Raw genomic sequence first — 17,093 nt, forward strand, 5'->3', positions numbered from 1 at the left:
ACGGCACGTTGGGAAAGAGGAGTTGAAATTGTTGTACTCAGTACGCTGTGAGTGTAATGAAGAGCTTCAGGCATATAGGTTCTAGTTAGTCGTCCAGGTCGAATTTGCCGAACTCCTCGCGGGCATCTCTCGGTACTTCCCTGGGACAACCACGAAGCACCAGGTAGCTAGGGATACAAGTCTTCATGCATCGGCATGCGGGGACAACCAATGGCGATGAGAAGAACAGCTAGTAGCAAAGAGACACAGGTGAATTGTAGCAATACCATAAGAATAACTCAAAGCGCCAAAAGGACAACGATGCAACGCAAGAAACGCCCACCATTCAAGCCACCCCCCGCTCACGCACTCACTTGAATCAGGCTGGGCCTCGGCAGCGGGCCAGCCCTCGCAGCAATCCTATCCTCCAGCTCCGGCAAAGTAAACTGCGGCCGCCGATACGTATAGCCCATGAAAGCACCTTTCTTGCGGATCTCCAGCACTGTTCGGCCAACTTGCGCATCACGGAGCAGCTTGTCGCGTGGTCTTTTCTTCTCCTTCTTACGCCTCCTCATTTTACCGGGTCCTTTGAGAGAGGAAGAAGCTTCGTACACAGGTGACGGGACGACAAGGACTTGATCAGCCGTGGCCGCCGGAGCTAATTGCGCCTGAACTGCAGGAGCCGGCGCTTCCAGCCGAGGGGTGGTATCGTCAGGAGCAGTGTCGTAGCTCGAGGAGTCAAGATGGTCAGAAGTGCTCATGATCTCGGCCTCGTCATCGAAGTACTTCGTAATAGGCTGGCCTCCATGTACGCGCGGGACAAATGGCGGCCTTGTCATATGCAGGGTTGACCACTGGATGCTGCGGAAGAAGGGATGGCTCTTAATGTCTTCGGCGTCATTGGCGAAGACAATGTGACCTGTGCAGTTGTTCCTCACACGACGCGTTCCAAGGGCGCGGTCTCTGAGGACCCAGTCATTCTCCCGATATCGCTTCGCTGAAAGCCGATCTGTCCTCTCTTCTAATAGCCGCATCATCAGGTCAATAGCGTTTCGGGTCACTGCCATCAGAGGCACGCGGTCGATGTTCGGCCGTGCGTATCGCTGTTCAGGTGGGAATTTCAGCCAGCGTTTGTGGTCCTAGATGTTTAGAACATTGAAGGAGTACTAAGCGCAGAATGCTTACCAGGATCCTTTGCTTAGTAGCCTGTCGGTTGTCGCAGAAGAATGGAGTGCATCCGTAAAGACACTGCATGAGTCAACAAACCTCCCTCAATACCCAGTGGTTCGGTACAACGTACTTCGTAAAGAATGATGCCGATGCTCCACCAGTCACACCGGCCGTCGTAGCTCTCTCCCCGAATGACCTCCGGCGCCATGTATTGACTTGTCCCGACAACGCTCTTCGCAAACTGTCGTCGCTGGGTACGGTTAAGCCAGTCGAGAATAGGCCCACTCGCTCCGTCTTGCTCGGCTTCGAATCTCCCGCGAGCAGTCATTTTGCCGTTGATGAGGTCAAATGTCTTCCGCGTCTCTTGCCGGTCCCTTTCCTCTTCGCAGTCTTGCGCATCGCCCTGGACATGAAGATTCAGATCGCGCAAGAGACTATATCGTTGTTCGTTATAGTACGTCTGATTGTGGGTCCAGTGACCATCGAAGGCAAGGCCGAAGTCGGAGATTTTGAGATGGCCAGACGCGGTTATGAGGAAGTTGTCGGGCTTGACGTCGCGATGAATCCAATTCATCTTGTGCGCTTCTTCAATGCACAAGATCATCTCGGCAATGTACCATTTGGCAACAGTCTCATCCAAGATGTCTTCTCGCAGTAGGAGACCGAGGAAATCACCACCAACCATGTACTCCATGACGAGATAAAGGTTGTTGTTGTCCTGGAAGCTGGTAATAAGCGGAACGACCCACCGAGAATTTTCCGAAGCGACAAGGAAATCTCGTTCTGCTCGCAAATGGCCTTCCTGGCTATTGCGGAGCATGTCCGACTTCCTAATCACCTTCATTGCGTAGACCTGCTTTCTCTTTCGAAGGACCGAACTCTCCGAAGGGTCGAGACCGTGAGGGCCGTCTACGGTAGAGACATGTTCCGCATCGCTGCTGTTCGAATCGTCAACGGCATCGCTCTTCTCGCGCACAAGCCGGACCACGCCAAAACTGCCTTTTCCTAGGACTCTGACGATGTCGTAATGAGAGGCATGGACGCCTTTAGTGGTTTGCCGAATTAGAGTCTTTGACTTGAAAACGCGGGTTTCGCGAAGATAAGAGGTCTCCGCTAGATACCACTCCCGTCTCTTTTGATGTCTTTGCTCGTTCGGAAGCGCCATAGCAAATAGTTTCCGCTCCATATTGCGGCGACGCATTGATCGTGGAGTGGTCTTCGTACCAAATAGGGCATTGAAGTGGGATTCGAAGAAAATCTTCGCACCGGCAGCTTTCTCGACGGACGCAACGGATGGCTGCATAAGCCTCGGCGCATCCTGGCGAGGGAACACCAGCCACTGGTTGTCGAGCTGCTCCAAAAGCGGCTCATACAGTGGTGAGCCTCCAGTCGAGACATGACGGAACCCGTTCTGTCCTCGATGTGTAGTCTCCCCTGATCTCGGTGCCCCAGATGACACCAACGATGTAGGTGCTGTTGACTGACTGGGGGGCGGATTGCTGCTGCCGAAAAAGCTTGAGGGCTGCGAAGGAAGGGACGCCACGTCTGTCATAGGACCATGAGGGTGGGGCGCATCGAAGACAGCCTCTGTTTCCTCGCCTGGGCTTGTAGTCAGGACCGTGGGTCGGGAATTCAGCTTAGGACGGTGTATGACGGTAGGGTTATGGAGCAGACTGGAGGAGAGCTTTCTCTTGAGCTGCTGCGAGAGTCCAGGCGTGGATCTGCTTGTACGCAAAGCCACTGGGCGCCGCTGTACAAGCTCCATGGGAGGCTCAGATTCGCCATCGAACACCGCCGCATTAGTGAGCTGGAGCAAAGACGACGCGTCGTGTCGAAATGTCAGTTCCACTTTCGGCATGGGGATCTCAGGTACGCTCGGACATTGTAGAGGGGCCTTTGGATCTAGCAGGGCAGCTTGGGCGGCATCAGCGCGCTGAGTGTGATCCGAAGTATTCGTATTGGAGCCATTGCTGTCCGTCGTCGTCGGCGCGGGGCTAAGCCCGGAGCCTTGTCTCGTTCAGAATTGCGCAGATGCTTCCAGAGGTGGCACATACCTTTGGCGCCTCGGAAGATGGAAAAGATCTTGAAGCTTCCTCTGCGAAGGTTGGAGAATGTGCGAGAGGATGGCAGGCTGGCCCGCAGATGAGGTGCCTTGACCAGAGGTTCTGCATTCCCGTTTGAGGATCGGTCAATGATGCGAACCTTGCCCTTGTCGTGAGAGGCTGTCCTCGGATTGTGGGCGTCCTTCCTCTTCCTGGTCGCAACGAGAGATATCATGTCGGCGACTAGGGAAGGGTACTGAATTGCTCTGGTGACGATTCTCACATGGAGGAATAATGGACCCTAAGCAATGCGAGGGCCGGAAGAATGGGGATGCGTGAAGCATGGTGAGAAGAACTGGGGCGCGAGGTAGAAGGGCTGGTGAGTGTAGTATGGAAAGCACGATTTAGGGAAGAAGAAGGAACATGGGAGTCTTGGTGGCAAGCTTGAGAAAGAGGGAGGTAGGAGAGACAGAGTAGGTGCCCCCTTTCGCAGCACCTTCGACCGCTATAGTCAGCAAGCAAAAAGAGGAAGACGGCGCTCTCTCGGTAGGTCGAGACGGCATGGCTCTTCAGGCAAATTGTTGCGGCCGGATGCGCAAACACGTCTGGGACGTTCTGTCGCGCGTATAGCAAGAACTCTCCGAGTCCCATCGAGCTGCTCCGGAGATGGCGTAGGAGCGAGATGGTGAGGTGTTGTTGAGGGGCAGCAGGCGTCGCGTGGAGCTCCCCTGTCTATCAACACCCCCGCTCGGATCACCAACTGGCCGTTCCCCGAACACGATATCTCCAGCGCTCGATGCTCTTCAGCTGCTGTCCCAACCGCCCGGGCAATACTCCAACCCTGCGCTCGCCTGCATGCTCCTTGTCCTTTCCACATCCCCCATATTATCCAATAAGCCTCCTGCAGTCCTTTCATGGGTTTCTATCCCAGCCGCTTCCCAAACGGCCGCTTCTCGGGACGCCCCTCCTGGCCACAACGGTCAGCGAACACGAGTGTGGTGCATTGTTCCTATCGGACCCTGCAGCTACCCTGCGGAAGCGAGCTCCAAATAGGAAACTGTGCCTGTCGATAGTGACGTTTTAGGTGCATAGACAAGCCACGGACAGCTCAGGGTCTAGATTTCCAGCCCGCCCGCGATATTCGCCCCTCAGACTGTCCGATGTCTGCTCCCCGTGCATGATGTATCGATATTTCGTGCAGGAACATGCTCCGAGCTGATCGCTAAGTACGAGGATAAAGTAGTCCCTTTCCGTCCGTAAATGCCTCCCTCGCTCTGCATTGCTTCCGCACCAAGCCTCAGTACCTAGGCAGTGTTTCCGTCGCAATGCTTCTCCTCATGTCTTTGTACGCATTGTTGAACCTGGCGGCCTTCGCCTCGGCGTCAGAGCTACTCTGGGCCAGGAACAACCCACCCCAGCCGCCATGTGTCTATCCATACACCGAATTCGTCTATTCAGGATGCTTCACAGACTCAGTCTCCAGCCGAGCGCTTCCATTCATGACTGAGATGGAATTCTACAATGCCACTGTCGAGCAATGCACCGCTTACTGCAAGGGTAATAACTACCGCTATGCGGGATTGGAGTACTACGGTATGTCGCGGAGACTACTACAGCAGTGATCGAGCTAACAACGTCAGGACAATGCTTCTGCGGCGCTAGCGTGTCGAGCCCGTCTGCCCCTGAAGAAGAATGCAACCTTCCTTGCAACGGTAAATCACCTCTAGTACCTCTTTCTCGCCATCAACGCTGATGATAGAGCAGGTGACAACAGTCAAGCTTGTGGCGGCGAGGACCGCATCTCCATTTATCAGGACCCGACCTTCCCCGATGCCGACGATATCGCCGAATCTTCCGATTATATGTCTCTCGGTTGCTACACTGAAGGAGCGAGCGGCAGATCGCTCGACTACTCGCAATGGGACTTCCTCGATGCCGACACGATGACGACCGAGACCTGCTTAACGGCCTGCGGCGCCAAAGGGTACCCCTTTGCGGGAACCGAATTCGGACGTGAATGCTACGTAAGTACCTCAATCAAACTGCTCATGTACACATAAATACTCACAGTGAGCTTTTGCAGTGCGGTGTCGTCCTAGGTAACGGCACAACGCCTACAGACGCCAGCGAATGCTCCACCCCTTGCACAGGGAACAATTCACAGACCTGCGGCGGCCCCGATCGCCTCTCCCTCTACGTCGCGAAGAACCTAGAATCGACCGACCCTTGTGGCCCGCCAATCATTTCCTCTTCCAGCATCCCCTCCTCCACGACGACGACGCCGCCGCCCTCTTCCACCTCGAAGTGCCACGGATACCACTGCCCTAAGACGACGAAGACGTCATCCACCCCAGCTAAGACGACGACGTCGAAGTGCGTCGGACTTTGGTGCCCGAAGACGAGCTGCAAGACGCCCACGCCCACGCCGCCGAAGTCTACGAGGAAGTCGTCGACGCTGAAGACGACGACGACGTCGTGCAAGACGACGCCTACCCCGAAGAAGTCGACGGCTAAGAGTACGCCGAAGCCTACTTCGACGAAGAAATACGGATGGAGGTGGTGAGCCTGAGCATGGATGGAGATTAACAAGTAATGAATAGGAGGCTAGCACGAGGAGCTAATAAGACAAGGCGTGTGCATGCCAAAGGAAGGATAAATATGTTCATAATGGGTAATTCTATAATTCTCCGATGCTCCCTTGTCCTTCAGCTTTCCCATGTCATCCCGCTCCTCAGTGCGTTCCACTCTGCGATGGGTAAATCTCTAGATCGAGCGGATTGGCCTTCAGTTAGAGGTTCTTAGTTAGGTGTGACTGGTGGCCGATGGGGATGTTAAGCAAAACACGAGAAACGGGGGTAACACACTGAGCGGTTCATCGGAAAACACTCGCCATCCAAAGACTGCAGTATTAGTGTCGATCACTAAAGCTGCCTTCAACATCGCGCCTGACACCCCAAACCCGAGAAACAAAGTGAGTGCACACCACCCATTCCGTGCAGCGCAACGTTGTATAGTCTATTTACCAGACTTGTCGACGATTGGATCGTTTAAATTGCGCCAGGCTAACTCGCCGCTTGGCCCCGCGCGGTACACATAACGGGTACTGCGCTAGGAACGTAGCCGGGAACGAAACCGTTCCATACGACGCGAACGAATGAGGAAGAATGTTCCCGTTCTACGATAACCAGACTGAGACGACGAATTTGGCTTAACTCTTGCGTGTGACTATATATCTTGCTGAGATTGCTACTTCAACCAAATTATGCGGGTCGGCCACAGCGAGTAGCTGAATGTTGTCGAGCAGATCCCACCTCTTCTGCCCTTAAACATGCGATATGTGTATAGGGGCCCGATGCACCACTTTGAGACCTTCCTAAGCGTTCTCCATACGCACAACCTCCCCCTCTATACCACCCTTCTCTGTACCAGTGTACTCTACCTCCAAAGCGTGCTCCAATCCATCCGCCTCGAAGCGTCCCTTCTTTGCCCACTGGGTACCAGCCACGATAGGACTTGTCCTGTAGAAGATGGCTTCAATCTCTTCCAACCTGCGCCCCGTCGTCTCCGGATAGAAGAAGTAGATGAACGGTATGAAGGCGAAGTTGAAGACGGTAAAGATCAGGTAACCCTTCCACCCCTGGCTACTCATAGTGCTCGGCGTCATCATAACGGTGGCGAAATTCCAAACCCAATTCGACGACGTAGTAACCGCGTTACCCTTTGAACGGAGGTGCAGAGGCATGATCTCAGCGCAGTACAGCCAGGGCACGGCGAGGTAGCCGATGGCGAAAAATGTGTAGTACAGGAAGAAGGCGATGACGACGACGATTGAAGCACCGTACGAGCCGCTTCGGATTCCGAGCGCCATCGTCAGGAAGCAGATGCCCATTCCGAAGGCTCCGATCATCAGGCAGCCGCGCTTGCCGACTCGTCCGATGATGTATGGAGGAATGAGGGCGGATGCCATGTACCATAATCCGTTGAATCCGGATAGGAGCAGCGAGAGGTTGTGCGAGAGCCCGACGGAAGTTTCAAAGAGGTACGAGATGTAATAGCCGATGGAGCAGACACCGCTGAGCATCACCATTGCCATGAGCCACTGCATACTCATGCGTTAGCCACTTGCTCCGACAGCAGTTCGTGGAAATTACTCACCCAACCGAGAGCAACCCTGCGCAAGTTCTGAGTATTGGGTTTATTCTGGAACAGTTCGATCCACCCAACCGATTGCGCCATGCTTTCAAGCTCGATAGCTTGATTTATCAACCTGATCTCGGTCTGGGTTTCGGCGTCGTTCGCATCCGTCACACCATGCATACGAAGCAGGGCCTCGATTGCGTCGCTGGGGTAATTATGCGCCATGAGCCATCGAGGCGACTCGGGCATGAAAGGAACCATGGCAATGAGGGCAAACGCAAAGACGATCTGAGCGGCCACGGCAAGACGCCACTCGATCTGTCCGCCAGCGTACGAAAGGCCATAGTTCATCCAGTAGGAGACGCTGGCGCCGAAACAGACGAGCAGGTATTGGAACGATCCGAATCGCTCTCTGGTCTTGGCCGGAAGAGTTTCAACTTGCCTAACAGAAAGAAGTAATTAGTAGCTGCGCTGAGAGATAATGAACAATGCAAGTTTCTGGAGAGCCGCTCACCAAATGGGAATGATAGACGTGTTAAGGCCTGTTCCAATGCCGCCAACGACGCGGCCAAGCATGAACTGTATCCGCTCATAGGCCGCGGCCTGGAGCACAGCACCAACAATGACAAGCGTAGTCCCGACTAGCAGCGGCTTCTTACGCCCAAACTTCTCGCTGAATGCGAAACTGGCGAGACACCCCGCCAGGCAGCCGAGCTCGTAGATACTTGTAATGAAACCCTGCATGAACGTCGAGGGGTAGCCCATCTGCACGAGATAGTCGTCGGCGATTAAGACACCAGACATAAAGCCTTCAATCAACTGTTAGTATTTTCTTCCAGAAGAGACGCGTCCAACCATGGATATAGACTTGCCTTGGTCGTATCCATAGAGAAGGTACGAAACACCGCAGGTGATGGTGAACAAGATACGCAGGACGAGGCCCGAAAAAGCCATGCTTGTGTCTCAAGTTGGCGGAGAGATTAGCAAAGAGTGCAAAATTCCGAGGGTTCCGCTGTTTCACGCCCGTATTAGAGCGGGCTGATGGATGTCAGGTCGGAAAGTAGAAGGGATGGGGTAGCCCTTGAGGTTTATAGCTTGGCGAGCTTGTATCGCCTTGTTCCGATACCCCAGACCCCAGACCCCAGATATTTGCGTGGCAGCACTACCCCGCGGGGATAGGCAAGAAACCCTCGGCTTCTAACCCTCCACTGCGTTCTACAGTTCGGCGCTTTTCCGGGCGAACAAACCTTGTACTCGACATCTTAGCGCAACCGACCTCGGGACGTCTAGACTGCTATTAATTAGCGTAGGCGATAAGCGATTGGATGTTGTTAAGAGCATCGACCGCAGGTTGCAGTACACATAGCGGCATGCATTAGTTTTGGCTTTGAAAAGTCACTCCGGAAGGCCTTGAACGACCTAGGACACGCCAAATGTAGTTGGTTTGAAGCGTCGAGCGGCATCTATAGCTGGAAGGGAAGTGTTACATGCGAGGCCTTTGGATGCCTGATGAATACGGCATTTCTAGGTAGAAGTTATAATAGTCCGTGGCTTTCGTGCTTCTGGCGGCCTGGCGTCGAAGTGGATGAGGATGTGGAGTGGAGTTTTAGTACCGCTTTATCGATAAGAACGGTGCGCTAGCCCGTTTTGGAATGGTTAGTAAGCGTGGGCCTCTCAACCTTAGCAGTGTATCTCTTTCCTCATGCCTCCTCTTTCGCCCACATTGGCGAGTATGACGTCCTCATTGCCACGGTTATTTCGCTCGATGCAGCTGTGGGCAATCACTGCTATAATTGGGGCCACGGCTGAAGCGGACTGCCACAACATTAGCACGGTTACGCACAATAGCTATATCTTGTCCGTGCCGTACCAGCGTGGATGGGACCTCCAGCGAATGGCCAGTACACACCCGTAATATTCCAAGTATCACTAGCTACCGATGAATTGCCAGATAATTGAACCCCATCTTCCCTGGTTTTGTTTTCCTCGTCGGGAGCGACCTATCAGACCCATGGTAGGAATCTCTTTGTCTACCGCCATGTAAAGATTCTAAATGGCTTTGCCTTCCTCCAGCCGCTTGCGGGCAGGAACGCAGGTGGGATCTTAGGTATAAGGGCCTCTGTTGACCGTGAGTTTGAACATTGTTTCTTAGAGCCATATTGGACAACCGGATTTCTATGCTATCTTCCATTCCCATTTTTCCCTTGTCAAGCTCTCGAAATATGTCTGTTTGTGAACATTGAATGTTTGCAGCAACCTTGGAAAGCACCCGGTCACGCATTCTTGGCATATCAGATTGAGCAAGCGCGTTACTCTACAAACCGAAGCACCTACACAACCGGCTCACCGCCTGTCCGCCCGAACATCCACTCTCGTGTGCACCTCAACCCTGTTGCCTCTCCCACTCGCAACCTGGTGGCACTGCATTGCTACTCTGTGGTGAATAATCTTCGACCGCCCTGCGCGGAGCCATCGCTGGGACACCGCTTGCCGCGATGCCTTTCCCCATCCTGGATTTGCCACCTGAGTTGGTCGGCATCATCTGTAGCGAACTCGATGATACTACTCTAATGAACGTTCGACGCACCTCCCGAACCCTCAAGGTCCATTCTTCGACTGCATTCGGCACGCGCTTCTTCAACCATGTGGTGGCTATCTTGCATCCGGTTAGCCTCACTATCTTGCTGGAGATAGCACGTCATCACGAGCTTTCCAAATTCGTCAACACGGTCACCATTGGAGGCGAACGTATTGGTGGCGTCATTAATATGAGCATCAAAGAGGACGAGGAAAGGCTTAAAGACCTCCAGACTAGCATGGAAAGATCGGGTATGGATCGCCTTATCCTCGACGAGGTCTTTCGAGAGCTTCAGAACCTTGAGATTGTGCGAATGGACAATTCTTCATTCCTCCCAGAGTTCGCCCAAGTCGATGCCGTTCGCTGTGGAAAATTTCACCTTTTCGGAGAATCCTCGGCCTCTTACAACGTCGCTAGCAACGAGCGAAACCTCAATCGAGAGTACAGCTTAGTGCTAGACGCTTTAGTCAAGGCCGGCAAGCATGAAAAGGTCAAACTGTATTTCGTATTCTGCGCTGAAGCCAGCCCAACGCCCAATGATAGCTTCGATCTTGACTCGGAGCACTGGAGGAAAAGCTTCCGCTCCAACGTCCAGTATGTCAGGTTCTATGGAGGCCACAACTCGGAATGGGGGAAGAGTCTCCTCACTGCGCCGAATCTAAAGCAGCTTGAAGTCTACGGCCGTTCGGAAATCTTCGACTTCTCTCATCCATCGGCAGGATTGTTCCATTGGCCGAATCTTCAGAAACTAGCTCTCAACGATACCCGGGTCATACCAAAGAGCTTCTTGGCGTTTCTCGAGAAGCACAGCCCGACAATGACTCACCTACATCTTCAAGCCATTACTCTCCTCCAAGGTACCTGGACAGAACCACTTCAAATCGTTGAAGGCATGCCAAAGTTGCACTACGTGTTCCTCAACGTTTTATGGGAACGCAAGACGCCGTCTATGAGCGAAGGATCCTTTAGTCGATTCTATGATGATGGCGACCTCCACGGGCATTTGTTCCATATGTACGGCCATACTACCATATCCTTGGTCGTACGGGTGCTTCTGAGTGATCTCCGAACCACCAGGGTCAGACCAAAGGGGGTTAGTGGATTTGGTACTTATTACGAGGTCGATTTCCGGAAAGCCAGGGCGGCTCTTGCAGGCAAGATTGTGTACTGTGACGGGGAGTGGAAATCGAAGGACGATGAGGACGAATCAGTCACATAGGCATCGCTAGAAGCAGTTACTGGGGAAGAATGTGGTTCGGATGACGAAAAGAGTGTGGAATGATTTGATGTAGCCAGGAAGCCTACCATCGCGCTGCGGATGGGAATAGCGCTGCCCCGATGCCAATGAGAGGGATGAAGAACGGCGTTGCTGCACCTCTTGGAGATGTGGTAGCAACTTTATCTAGGTAAATGTTATGAAGAGAAAATGAGAAGCAATCTACAAATCTCCTGCTTATTGTGAGGTAAGAATCATAGCATAGCCATTGCAGATCAGCCCTCCCCGCAATGCACGATCTACCTCGACTGCGCAGAACCACCCTGCGGTTCCCCGACACGATATCGAAGGACGATCCCCGCCGATGACGACTAGGATCGCTGACACCCAAAAGATAAATCTCTTTCTCAAAGGACTCATCACTTGGAACAGGCATCAGTGAGCGGACACGCCGAAGATGTTGAAGACTTCGCCATGTTTGCAACCATGAATGTCGAGCTACGACCCTTAGGGGCTAACGCAATTTCTTGTCCGCTGGTCGAGACTCAGACTAACCGTCTAGAAGAGTGGATGCGCTTTGTTGGCGATGCGGGTTGGGGCGCTTCTGCGGAATGGGCAAGAACTGACGATGCAAGCTCGCGAAGGGACGCACCTCTTCCACGGATCGCAGAGCAAAATTTTAACCCCGTCATGTTCAACAAAACTCAGTTACGGATAAAATTCTTCCCCCATTCTGGCACGACTCTCCTCCAAAATCGCCAGAAAAGCAAGACTCTTGAATGTCGCGAAGCACTTCAGTGTCCTCTTGCCAAATCGCACCCAACACACCATCAGCAATGGAAGCACTTCAGGTCCTCTTTCCCCCTCCGGAACCCACCGCAACTGGCCTCCCTCCTGAGATCTGGCACCAGATCTGCCTCGCTACGACATTTACCAGGAAGCCGAAAGATGTGTCTCCAACGGCGCATTATATATTAACGCAATCTGATCTACGCAGGCTGCGCATGGTATGCCGTCATCTTTCCGCAAGCACGGAAGACGCTTTTGGAATTCGCATCTTCTCGTCCATGAAGTTCATGCTCACGCCGTGGAGTCTGGCGTCTCTGCTTAAGTTTTCGAAGGAGGGGAAATGGGGGAAGTATGTAAGAGAGTTGCGGTTTGGGCCGGAGAGGTTGAATGAGGAGATGCTGCATGTGGCTGGACCTCTGTGAGTAATCCTAATCCTAAAGATTATTCACCCCAAAAGCTTCTTCATCCTAAAGCTTCTTCATCCCAGAGCGCCTTCACGCTTCATGAGGAAATATACTAACAAGCCACAAGTCCCTGCGCAGAATGGATGCGCACCTACTCGGCCCCCTACCGCAAACTCGGCGCCAAACAAGCGCACTTCCACAAAACTGGCTTCGACGTCCTCGCCCTAGTCGCCGCCATCCAGAACCTGCCTCACCTGCGCAGCATAGCGCTAGAAAGCACGCGGGATCCCGAAAACGGCTGGCCGCACATATCTGACTGCCGGGGCGCCTGGAAGCTCTGGCGCGACGTCGGCGGCGGCCTCTTGCAGCAAACTCGTTTCCCCGTCCTCCTTCCCGCGTTCTCGACAGCAAACGACTCCTGGCTGCGGAAGACGCGCTACGCAGAGCCCCACGCCCTCATGTGCAGCGTCCTGTGCAGAGCGCTGCAGAAACTGTACCCCGCCGCCAGCAACGGCATCACTGCGTCCCTCGTGGTAAGTACAAGCTGGCTGTTGAGCTTCGAGTGGGCTTTGCGTGGGAGACGGGAGTCTCTGAGGGATCTTTGGCGCCGCATTTCAACGGTTCGTCTTCTGGATGATCCGGACGCGCGGCTCAGACTCTCTGCTGTCTTTCTGGGCAGCCTCGTGCACGATCTGAGTCTCGATGTCAGGACACTGGACGTACGCAGTCGCGGCGCTCCGTCCCTCCTGGTGCAAACGCTCTCCTGCGGCGCTCTAACCACGCTGACCCTGGCCTCTGTTTGCATCAGCGACCAGACCCTGATCAGCGCGCTCGTTCTCAACGCCCAGACGCTCAGGAGTATCGCCTTCCGTCGTGTCTGTTTGAATGCGCACGGCCAGATCGACTGGCTCGCTCTACTATTTGGCTTGTCCAAGTTGCACATGGCGCAGCTGGGGGAAGTGTGCGTGGAGCACTTGGAGCAGTCGCCGCGGTTTAGAGCACGGCTGGACTTCGTTACAAGGGTTCCTGTTGTCAATCCGTGGTTTGAGGGGGTTGCGCCGTGGCCTAGAGAGCGCCGTTTTAGAGCAAGGGGCAGAGATGTGGCGGGCAGAATGAAGCGCTTGGTGGAGGAGGGTAGTTGCCGTGTTATACCGTCTCAGACTGGAGGTAGTTTGGCGCGGGACTGTATAGTTTTTCGACGGGGAAGAGACGGCGAGGGAGCTGATCGGCTCTGTGAGCAGCTCGGTGGTATTCAGTTGAATGGATAGGAGGCTAATCGGGAGCCTGGATACCTTCGGAACACCATTGGGTTGTTATATGCGAGTCGAATAATGGACTGAAGGCAGTCAGAACCTGCTATCCTGAGCTCGCCGATGCTGGCAATTTTGTGAACAAGGAGAACGAGTAAATGATTACATATCTATGCATCCTCATACCAAGCATAACATCGCATATCCATGACCAGCATCCAGTTAATCAAAGATCGGAAAAACGCCACCATTCCAGCACCGTGAGACTATACAACTTCCAGGATCCCATCACCGGGTATTGAGGATCCCCCTAAAATGCGCCCACAACCCTCTTTACTATCCTCCTGGGTCCCTCGCCCGAAATCTGCACCGCACCCTCCAACTCCGCACTCCTCAATACTTCCAAGAACTCCTGGTTCTCTACCTGTTCGCTCGCACCCTCCCTCACCTTCTTCACCAACTCACTCAATCTCACACTCTGCCCTGCACTACCTAGCTCATCTAGACTAGCCAGCACAGCGCGCTTAAGATCCTCCTTCCTCCTACGATCCGAGGTCGATTGGCCCTCGGTGAGGAGCGACATATCGATAAGACCCGTGCGGGAGTCGGTGGCTGCTTGCTTGAGCGCGGACTTGATTAGGCGGACGGCTTCGTGCACGTCGTCTTCGGTTACAACTTCACTGAGCCGCATTTTAGCGTGTGCCTCTGCTAGCCGGATCATTGATTCAAGTTGGCGGGTAGTAGCTGTGATGCGGCGTTCCTGAGAGCGCACATCAGCACCGAGAGCGCGCATGGCGACGTAGGCATCGACAAAGGCCTTTTGAGCGCCGTCGGTGATTTTGGGGTGGATGTTCGACCGGGCGTAAGAGATGTAGGCTGTTAGGAATTCGATGGGCAGAATCTCGTTTCTCGATGCATTTTCGGGGGCGTCTTCGAGATACATGCCAACCAAATGCCTAGCCAGTCTCCTGTCATTCTGTTCGTCGATGCGGTCGAGAACAAGGTAGACCAAGTCGAAACGGGAGAGTAGGGTGGGTGGGAGATCGATGTTCTGTGGGACAGGGAGATTGGGATTGTATTTCGATCCGATGGGGTTGGCGGATGCGAGGATGGAGGTGCGGGCGTTTAGTGTGGTGATGATGCCGGCTTTGGCGATGGATACCGTCTGTTGCTCCATCACTTCGTGGAGGACTGAACGAGTGGAGTCCGACATCTTATCAAACTCATCGATGCAGCAGACACCGCCATCTGACAGTACCAAGGCACCGGATTCGAGCACCAGCTGACGAGTTTCCGGATCGCGAGTGATGTACGCGGTGAGACCGACGGCGGAAGAGCCCTTGCCCGAGGTGTACACACCGCGAGGCGCAATGCGATGTACGTACTGCAGGAGCTGCGACTTCGCCGTGGAAGGGTCGCCACAGAGCAGAACATTGATATCACCACGATACTTGGGGCTTCCACCCTTTTCGAAAGATTTGTTCGTACCGCCGAAGAGCTGAAGGAGAATACCTTTCTTGACATCGTCCTGCTCGTAGATGCTGGGTGCTAATGAGCGCGAGAGAAGCTCGTAGACATCAGGCCGAGCCGCGGTCGCCTTGATCTTTGCTTCCTCCTCTTCACTGACTTTGCGTGTCTCCTCAATGTCGCCAGCGGCGTGCTCGGCGAGCTCTTCTTCGATGGTGGACACATCAATGCCCATGCGCTTCTTGTCGACTTTCTGGATGTGCAGAGCATCCACATAGGTCTTGAAGATATTCTTGACCGTCCGTTGCCGCGGGTTGATGCGCACTTGATTGCACTTGAAGATACCGGTAATCTCAACACGGTCACCAGCTTTGCAAACATCGACCAGTTCATCGTAGGCACAAAGGGATACCGAGTGAGGCGTCTGACCGTCAGGGACGTTGTCGGGCGTCTCCTGAAGCTTGATAACCTGCTTGTCTGCAAAGCCGGACCGGTTGTGGACGATCTGCATGGAGTTGGCAGACTCGCAGACAGCGCGCGGGCATCGAGTGGGTTCGGTGATCTTGCCGCGGTCGATATCCACCTTAACTGTATGATGACACACAGAGCATCGGAAGAAGGCTGCAATGTGTTAGCAACGAAACGCAAGCTAAAAATTTAACGCCACTCACCATCCTTCATGTCCGGAATAATAGGGGTGGTCCTGATGACCAAACCCTTGACACTGACCAACTTATCCATGTCTCCAGGATTCAGATCCCGTAGATTGATAGTCGTGTCCAAACCAAAAGGCCGCACCCGATATGTTTTCTGGTCGACCTCCTTCATAAGATCTGGAATATCTGCAACGGCAGGAGCTGGAGAAGGTGCGCCAGGGGTCCCAACATCAGAGCCGAGCATGGGCGGAAGAGAGCTCGAATCGCGTCCACGTGCCTGCGGACCGCGCTGAGCCTGCGACATCTGGACCCTCAGTTCAGCCATGCGCTTCTCTGCGAGCTCAATCATGACATCTTTGACTGCCACATCCATGAGCGGGATGATTTCGTTGGGGAAAGCTTGCAGCTGGTGCCACAACTTGCGCGTCGGTGGGTAGGCCTTCAGGTTGCGAGCATCCAGATTAAGAGGAGTAACTCCTAGCTCGAGCATTGTCTTCATCAGCTCCACATACTCCTTTGCCATAGCCGGGTGATCTGTGGGAAGATTGGCACCTTCCTCGAGCTCGCCGTCTTGGATGAGGCGGTATTTCCTCTGGAAGTTGCAAAGGAAATCCTTCATCGCATTCATGGAGTCTACTAGAGAGACATTGGTTCCCCAAATGACTCTGGACGAATTGCCGCCCAAAACATCTGCATCTGAGGTGTCCGGGTTCAGGTTGGAGAAGGTTGCAGCATCCGAGGCATCGTGAACTGCCATACCGTTTTCATCGACGAACAGCCGGCGGCGCCTGCCCGTAGAGCTGGGACCGAGAACATCCGAGTGGATGTCGCTTCGGCGGTTGCGAACAGCAGTGTCTGTAGGACCTCGTACGAAGAGAGCGCTGCTACTGCTTCGGATATCGGTGTTTTGCGCATTTCGAGCACGGCCAGGGCTGGAGCTGGAGGCATAGCGGATGGGAGAAGAGTCTGTAAGCGTCAGTCTCAGTCTGCACCATGACTTTCATACTTGAAGTACCTCCAATTGTCATCCCACTAGCCTTGGGCGTCGCGCCGCCATCGTCTTCCGGTGCCCCTGAGCCCGAACCGTTGACTGGAGAAGACCGGAAGAAAAGCGGCGATTGCGTCGAAGCAGTCTGCAAACGAGAGTTCCGAGGAGTAGCCTGCGACTCGCGCTGCGAAGCCTGCGAGGTCTCAGAGTGTAGTTGCTCTTCCGGACCGCCAGGCGCCGGACTGCTGGAGGGGATCTGGGAATTCCTCGCGCTTCGAGCGCTCCTTCGCGGAGTCGCTGAAGCAGAACTGCGCTGCGAGCGGCGCTGCGCAGGAGAAGACATCACTGCAACGGGGTATTGAGAAGGGTATGTGCGGGTTGTGGAAAGTTGGGAGGAAGCGCTGGGGAAGGTGGGAC

The 17,093-nt window shown here is 54.0% G+C and overlaps 6 protein-coding genes across 6 annotated transcripts; 3 read left to right on the top strand and 3 right to left on the bottom strand.

Annotated features, from left to right (window-relative positions):
• Positions 1 to 99: 99 nt before the first annotated feature.
• Positions 100 to 3,880, bottom strand: BU26DRAFT_522597 (kinase-like protein). Its single transcript, XM_033829825.1, has 4 exons — positions 3,204 to 3,880; positions 1,280 to 3,156; positions 1,165 to 1,227; positions 100 to 1,118 (listed from the first exon to the last, which is right to left on the bottom strand). Exons 1-4 carry the CDS (start codon positions 3,424 to 3,426, stop codon positions 342 to 344), a joined length of 2,940 nt encoding a protein of 979 aa, XP_033679867.1. The 5' UTR covers positions 3,427 to 3,880; the 3' UTR covers positions 100 to 341.
• A 144-nt stretch (positions 3,881 to 4,024) lies between these two features.
• BU26DRAFT_463636 (WSC-domain-containing protein) lies at positions 4,025 to 6,101 on the top strand. Its single transcript, XM_033825137.1, has 4 exons — positions 4,025 to 4,784; positions 4,832 to 4,903; positions 4,956 to 5,215; positions 5,275 to 6,101. Exons 1-4 carry the CDS (start codon positions 4,517 to 4,519, stop codon positions 5,752 to 5,754), a joined length of 1,080 nt encoding a protein of 359 aa, XP_033679868.1. The 5' UTR covers positions 4,025 to 4,516; the 3' UTR covers positions 5,755 to 6,101.
• A 463-nt stretch (positions 6,102 to 6,564) lies between these two features.
• Positions 6,565 to 8,282, bottom strand: BU26DRAFT_533468 (sugar transporter; the record flags this gene model as incomplete). The annotated part of the gene is made up of 4 exons (XM_033831158.1): positions 6,565 to 7,290; positions 7,347 to 7,770; positions 7,843 to 8,137; positions 8,201 to 8,282. 4 exons carry the CDS (start codon positions 8,280 to 8,282, stop codon positions 6,565 to 6,567), a joined length of 1,527 nt encoding a protein of 508 aa, XP_033679869.1.
• Positions 8,283 to 9,801: 1,519 nt separating this feature from the next.
• BU26DRAFT_579611 (uncharacterized protein) lies at positions 9,802 to 11,271 on the top strand. Its single transcript, XM_033834457.1, has one exon. It carries the CDS (start codon positions 9,824 to 9,826, stop codon positions 11,123 to 11,125), a length of 1,302 nt encoding a protein of 433 aa, XP_033679870.1. The 5' UTR covers positions 9,802 to 9,823; the 3' UTR covers positions 11,126 to 11,271.
• Positions 11,272 to 11,958: 687 nt separating this feature from the next.
• On the top strand, positions 11,959 to 13,723 carry BU26DRAFT_568862 (uncharacterized protein; the record flags this gene model as incomplete). Its single annotated transcript, XM_033833821.1, has 3 exons — positions 11,959 to 12,329; positions 12,443 to 13,276; positions 13,666 to 13,723. 3 exons carry the CDS (start codon positions 11,959 to 11,961, stop codon positions 13,721 to 13,723), a joined length of 1,263 nt encoding a protein of 420 aa, XP_033679871.1.
• Positions 13,714 to 17,087, bottom strand: BU26DRAFT_522600 (MCM-domain-containing protein). The gene is made up of 3 exons (XM_033829826.1): positions 16,704 to 17,087; positions 15,704 to 16,654; positions 13,714 to 15,653 (listed from the first exon to the last, which is right to left on the bottom strand). The coding sequence occupies exons 1-3, from the start codon at positions 17,017 to 17,019 to the stop codon at positions 13,876 to 13,878; spliced, it is 3,045 nt and encodes a 1,014-aa protein (XP_033679872.1). The 5' UTR covers positions 17,020 to 17,087; the 3' UTR covers positions 13,714 to 13,875.
• Between the last annotated feature and the right edge of the window lie 6 nt (positions 17,088 to 17,093).

Source organism: Trematosphaeria pertusa (assembly GCF_010094035.1).
Source record: "Trematosphaeria pertusa strain CBS 122368 unplaced genomic scaffold BU26scaffold_14, whole genome shotgun sequence".
Classification (NCBI taxonomy): domain Eukaryota; kingdom Fungi; phylum Ascomycota; class Dothideomycetes; order Pleosporales; family Trematosphaeriaceae; genus Trematosphaeria; species Trematosphaeria pertusa.

Bases quoted from the DNA above. Each gene is read 5' to 3' on its own strand.
- BU26DRAFT_522600 (XM_033829826.1), bottom strand. From the start codon at position 17,019: ATGTCTTCTCCTGCGCAGCGCCGCTCGCAGCGCAGTTCTGCTTCAGCG. The intron at 16,655-16,703 runs GTACTTCAAGTA...TGACGCTTACAG, and splicing joins TAGTGGGATGACAATTGGAG to ACTCTTCTCCCATCCGCTAT. The intron at 15,654-15,703 runs GTGAGTGGCGTT...AACACATTGCAG, and splicing joins TATTCCGGACATGAAGGATG to CCTTCTTCCGATGCTCTGTG.
- BU26DRAFT_522597 (XM_033829825.1), bottom strand. From the start codon at position 3,426: ATGATATCTCTCGTTGCGACCAGGAAGAGGAAGGACGCCCACAATCCG. The intron at 3,157-3,203 runs GTATGTGCCACC...GAACGAGACAAG, and splicing joins CATCTTCCGAGGCGCCAAAG to GCTCCGGGCTTAGCCCCGCG. The intron at 1,228-1,279 runs GTACGTTGTACC...TGACTCATGCAG, and splicing joins TCGGCATCATTCTTTACGAA to TGTCTTTACGGATGCACTCC.
- BU26DRAFT_579611 (XM_033834457.1), top strand. From the start codon at position 9,824: ATGCCTTTCCCCATCCTGGATTTGCCACCTGAGTTGGTCGGCATCATC.
- BU26DRAFT_463636 (XM_033825137.1), top strand. From the start codon at position 4,517: ATGCTTCTCCTCATGTCTTTGTACGCATTGTTGAACCTGGCGGCCTTC. The intron at 4,785-4,831 runs GTATGTCGCGGA...TAACAACGTCAG, and splicing joins TGCGGGATTGGAGTACTACG to GACAATGCTTCTGCGGCGCT. The intron at 5,216-5,274 runs GTAAGTACCTCA...GAGCTTTTGCAG, and splicing joins AATTCGGACGTGAATGCTAC to TGCGGTGTCGTCCTAGGTAA.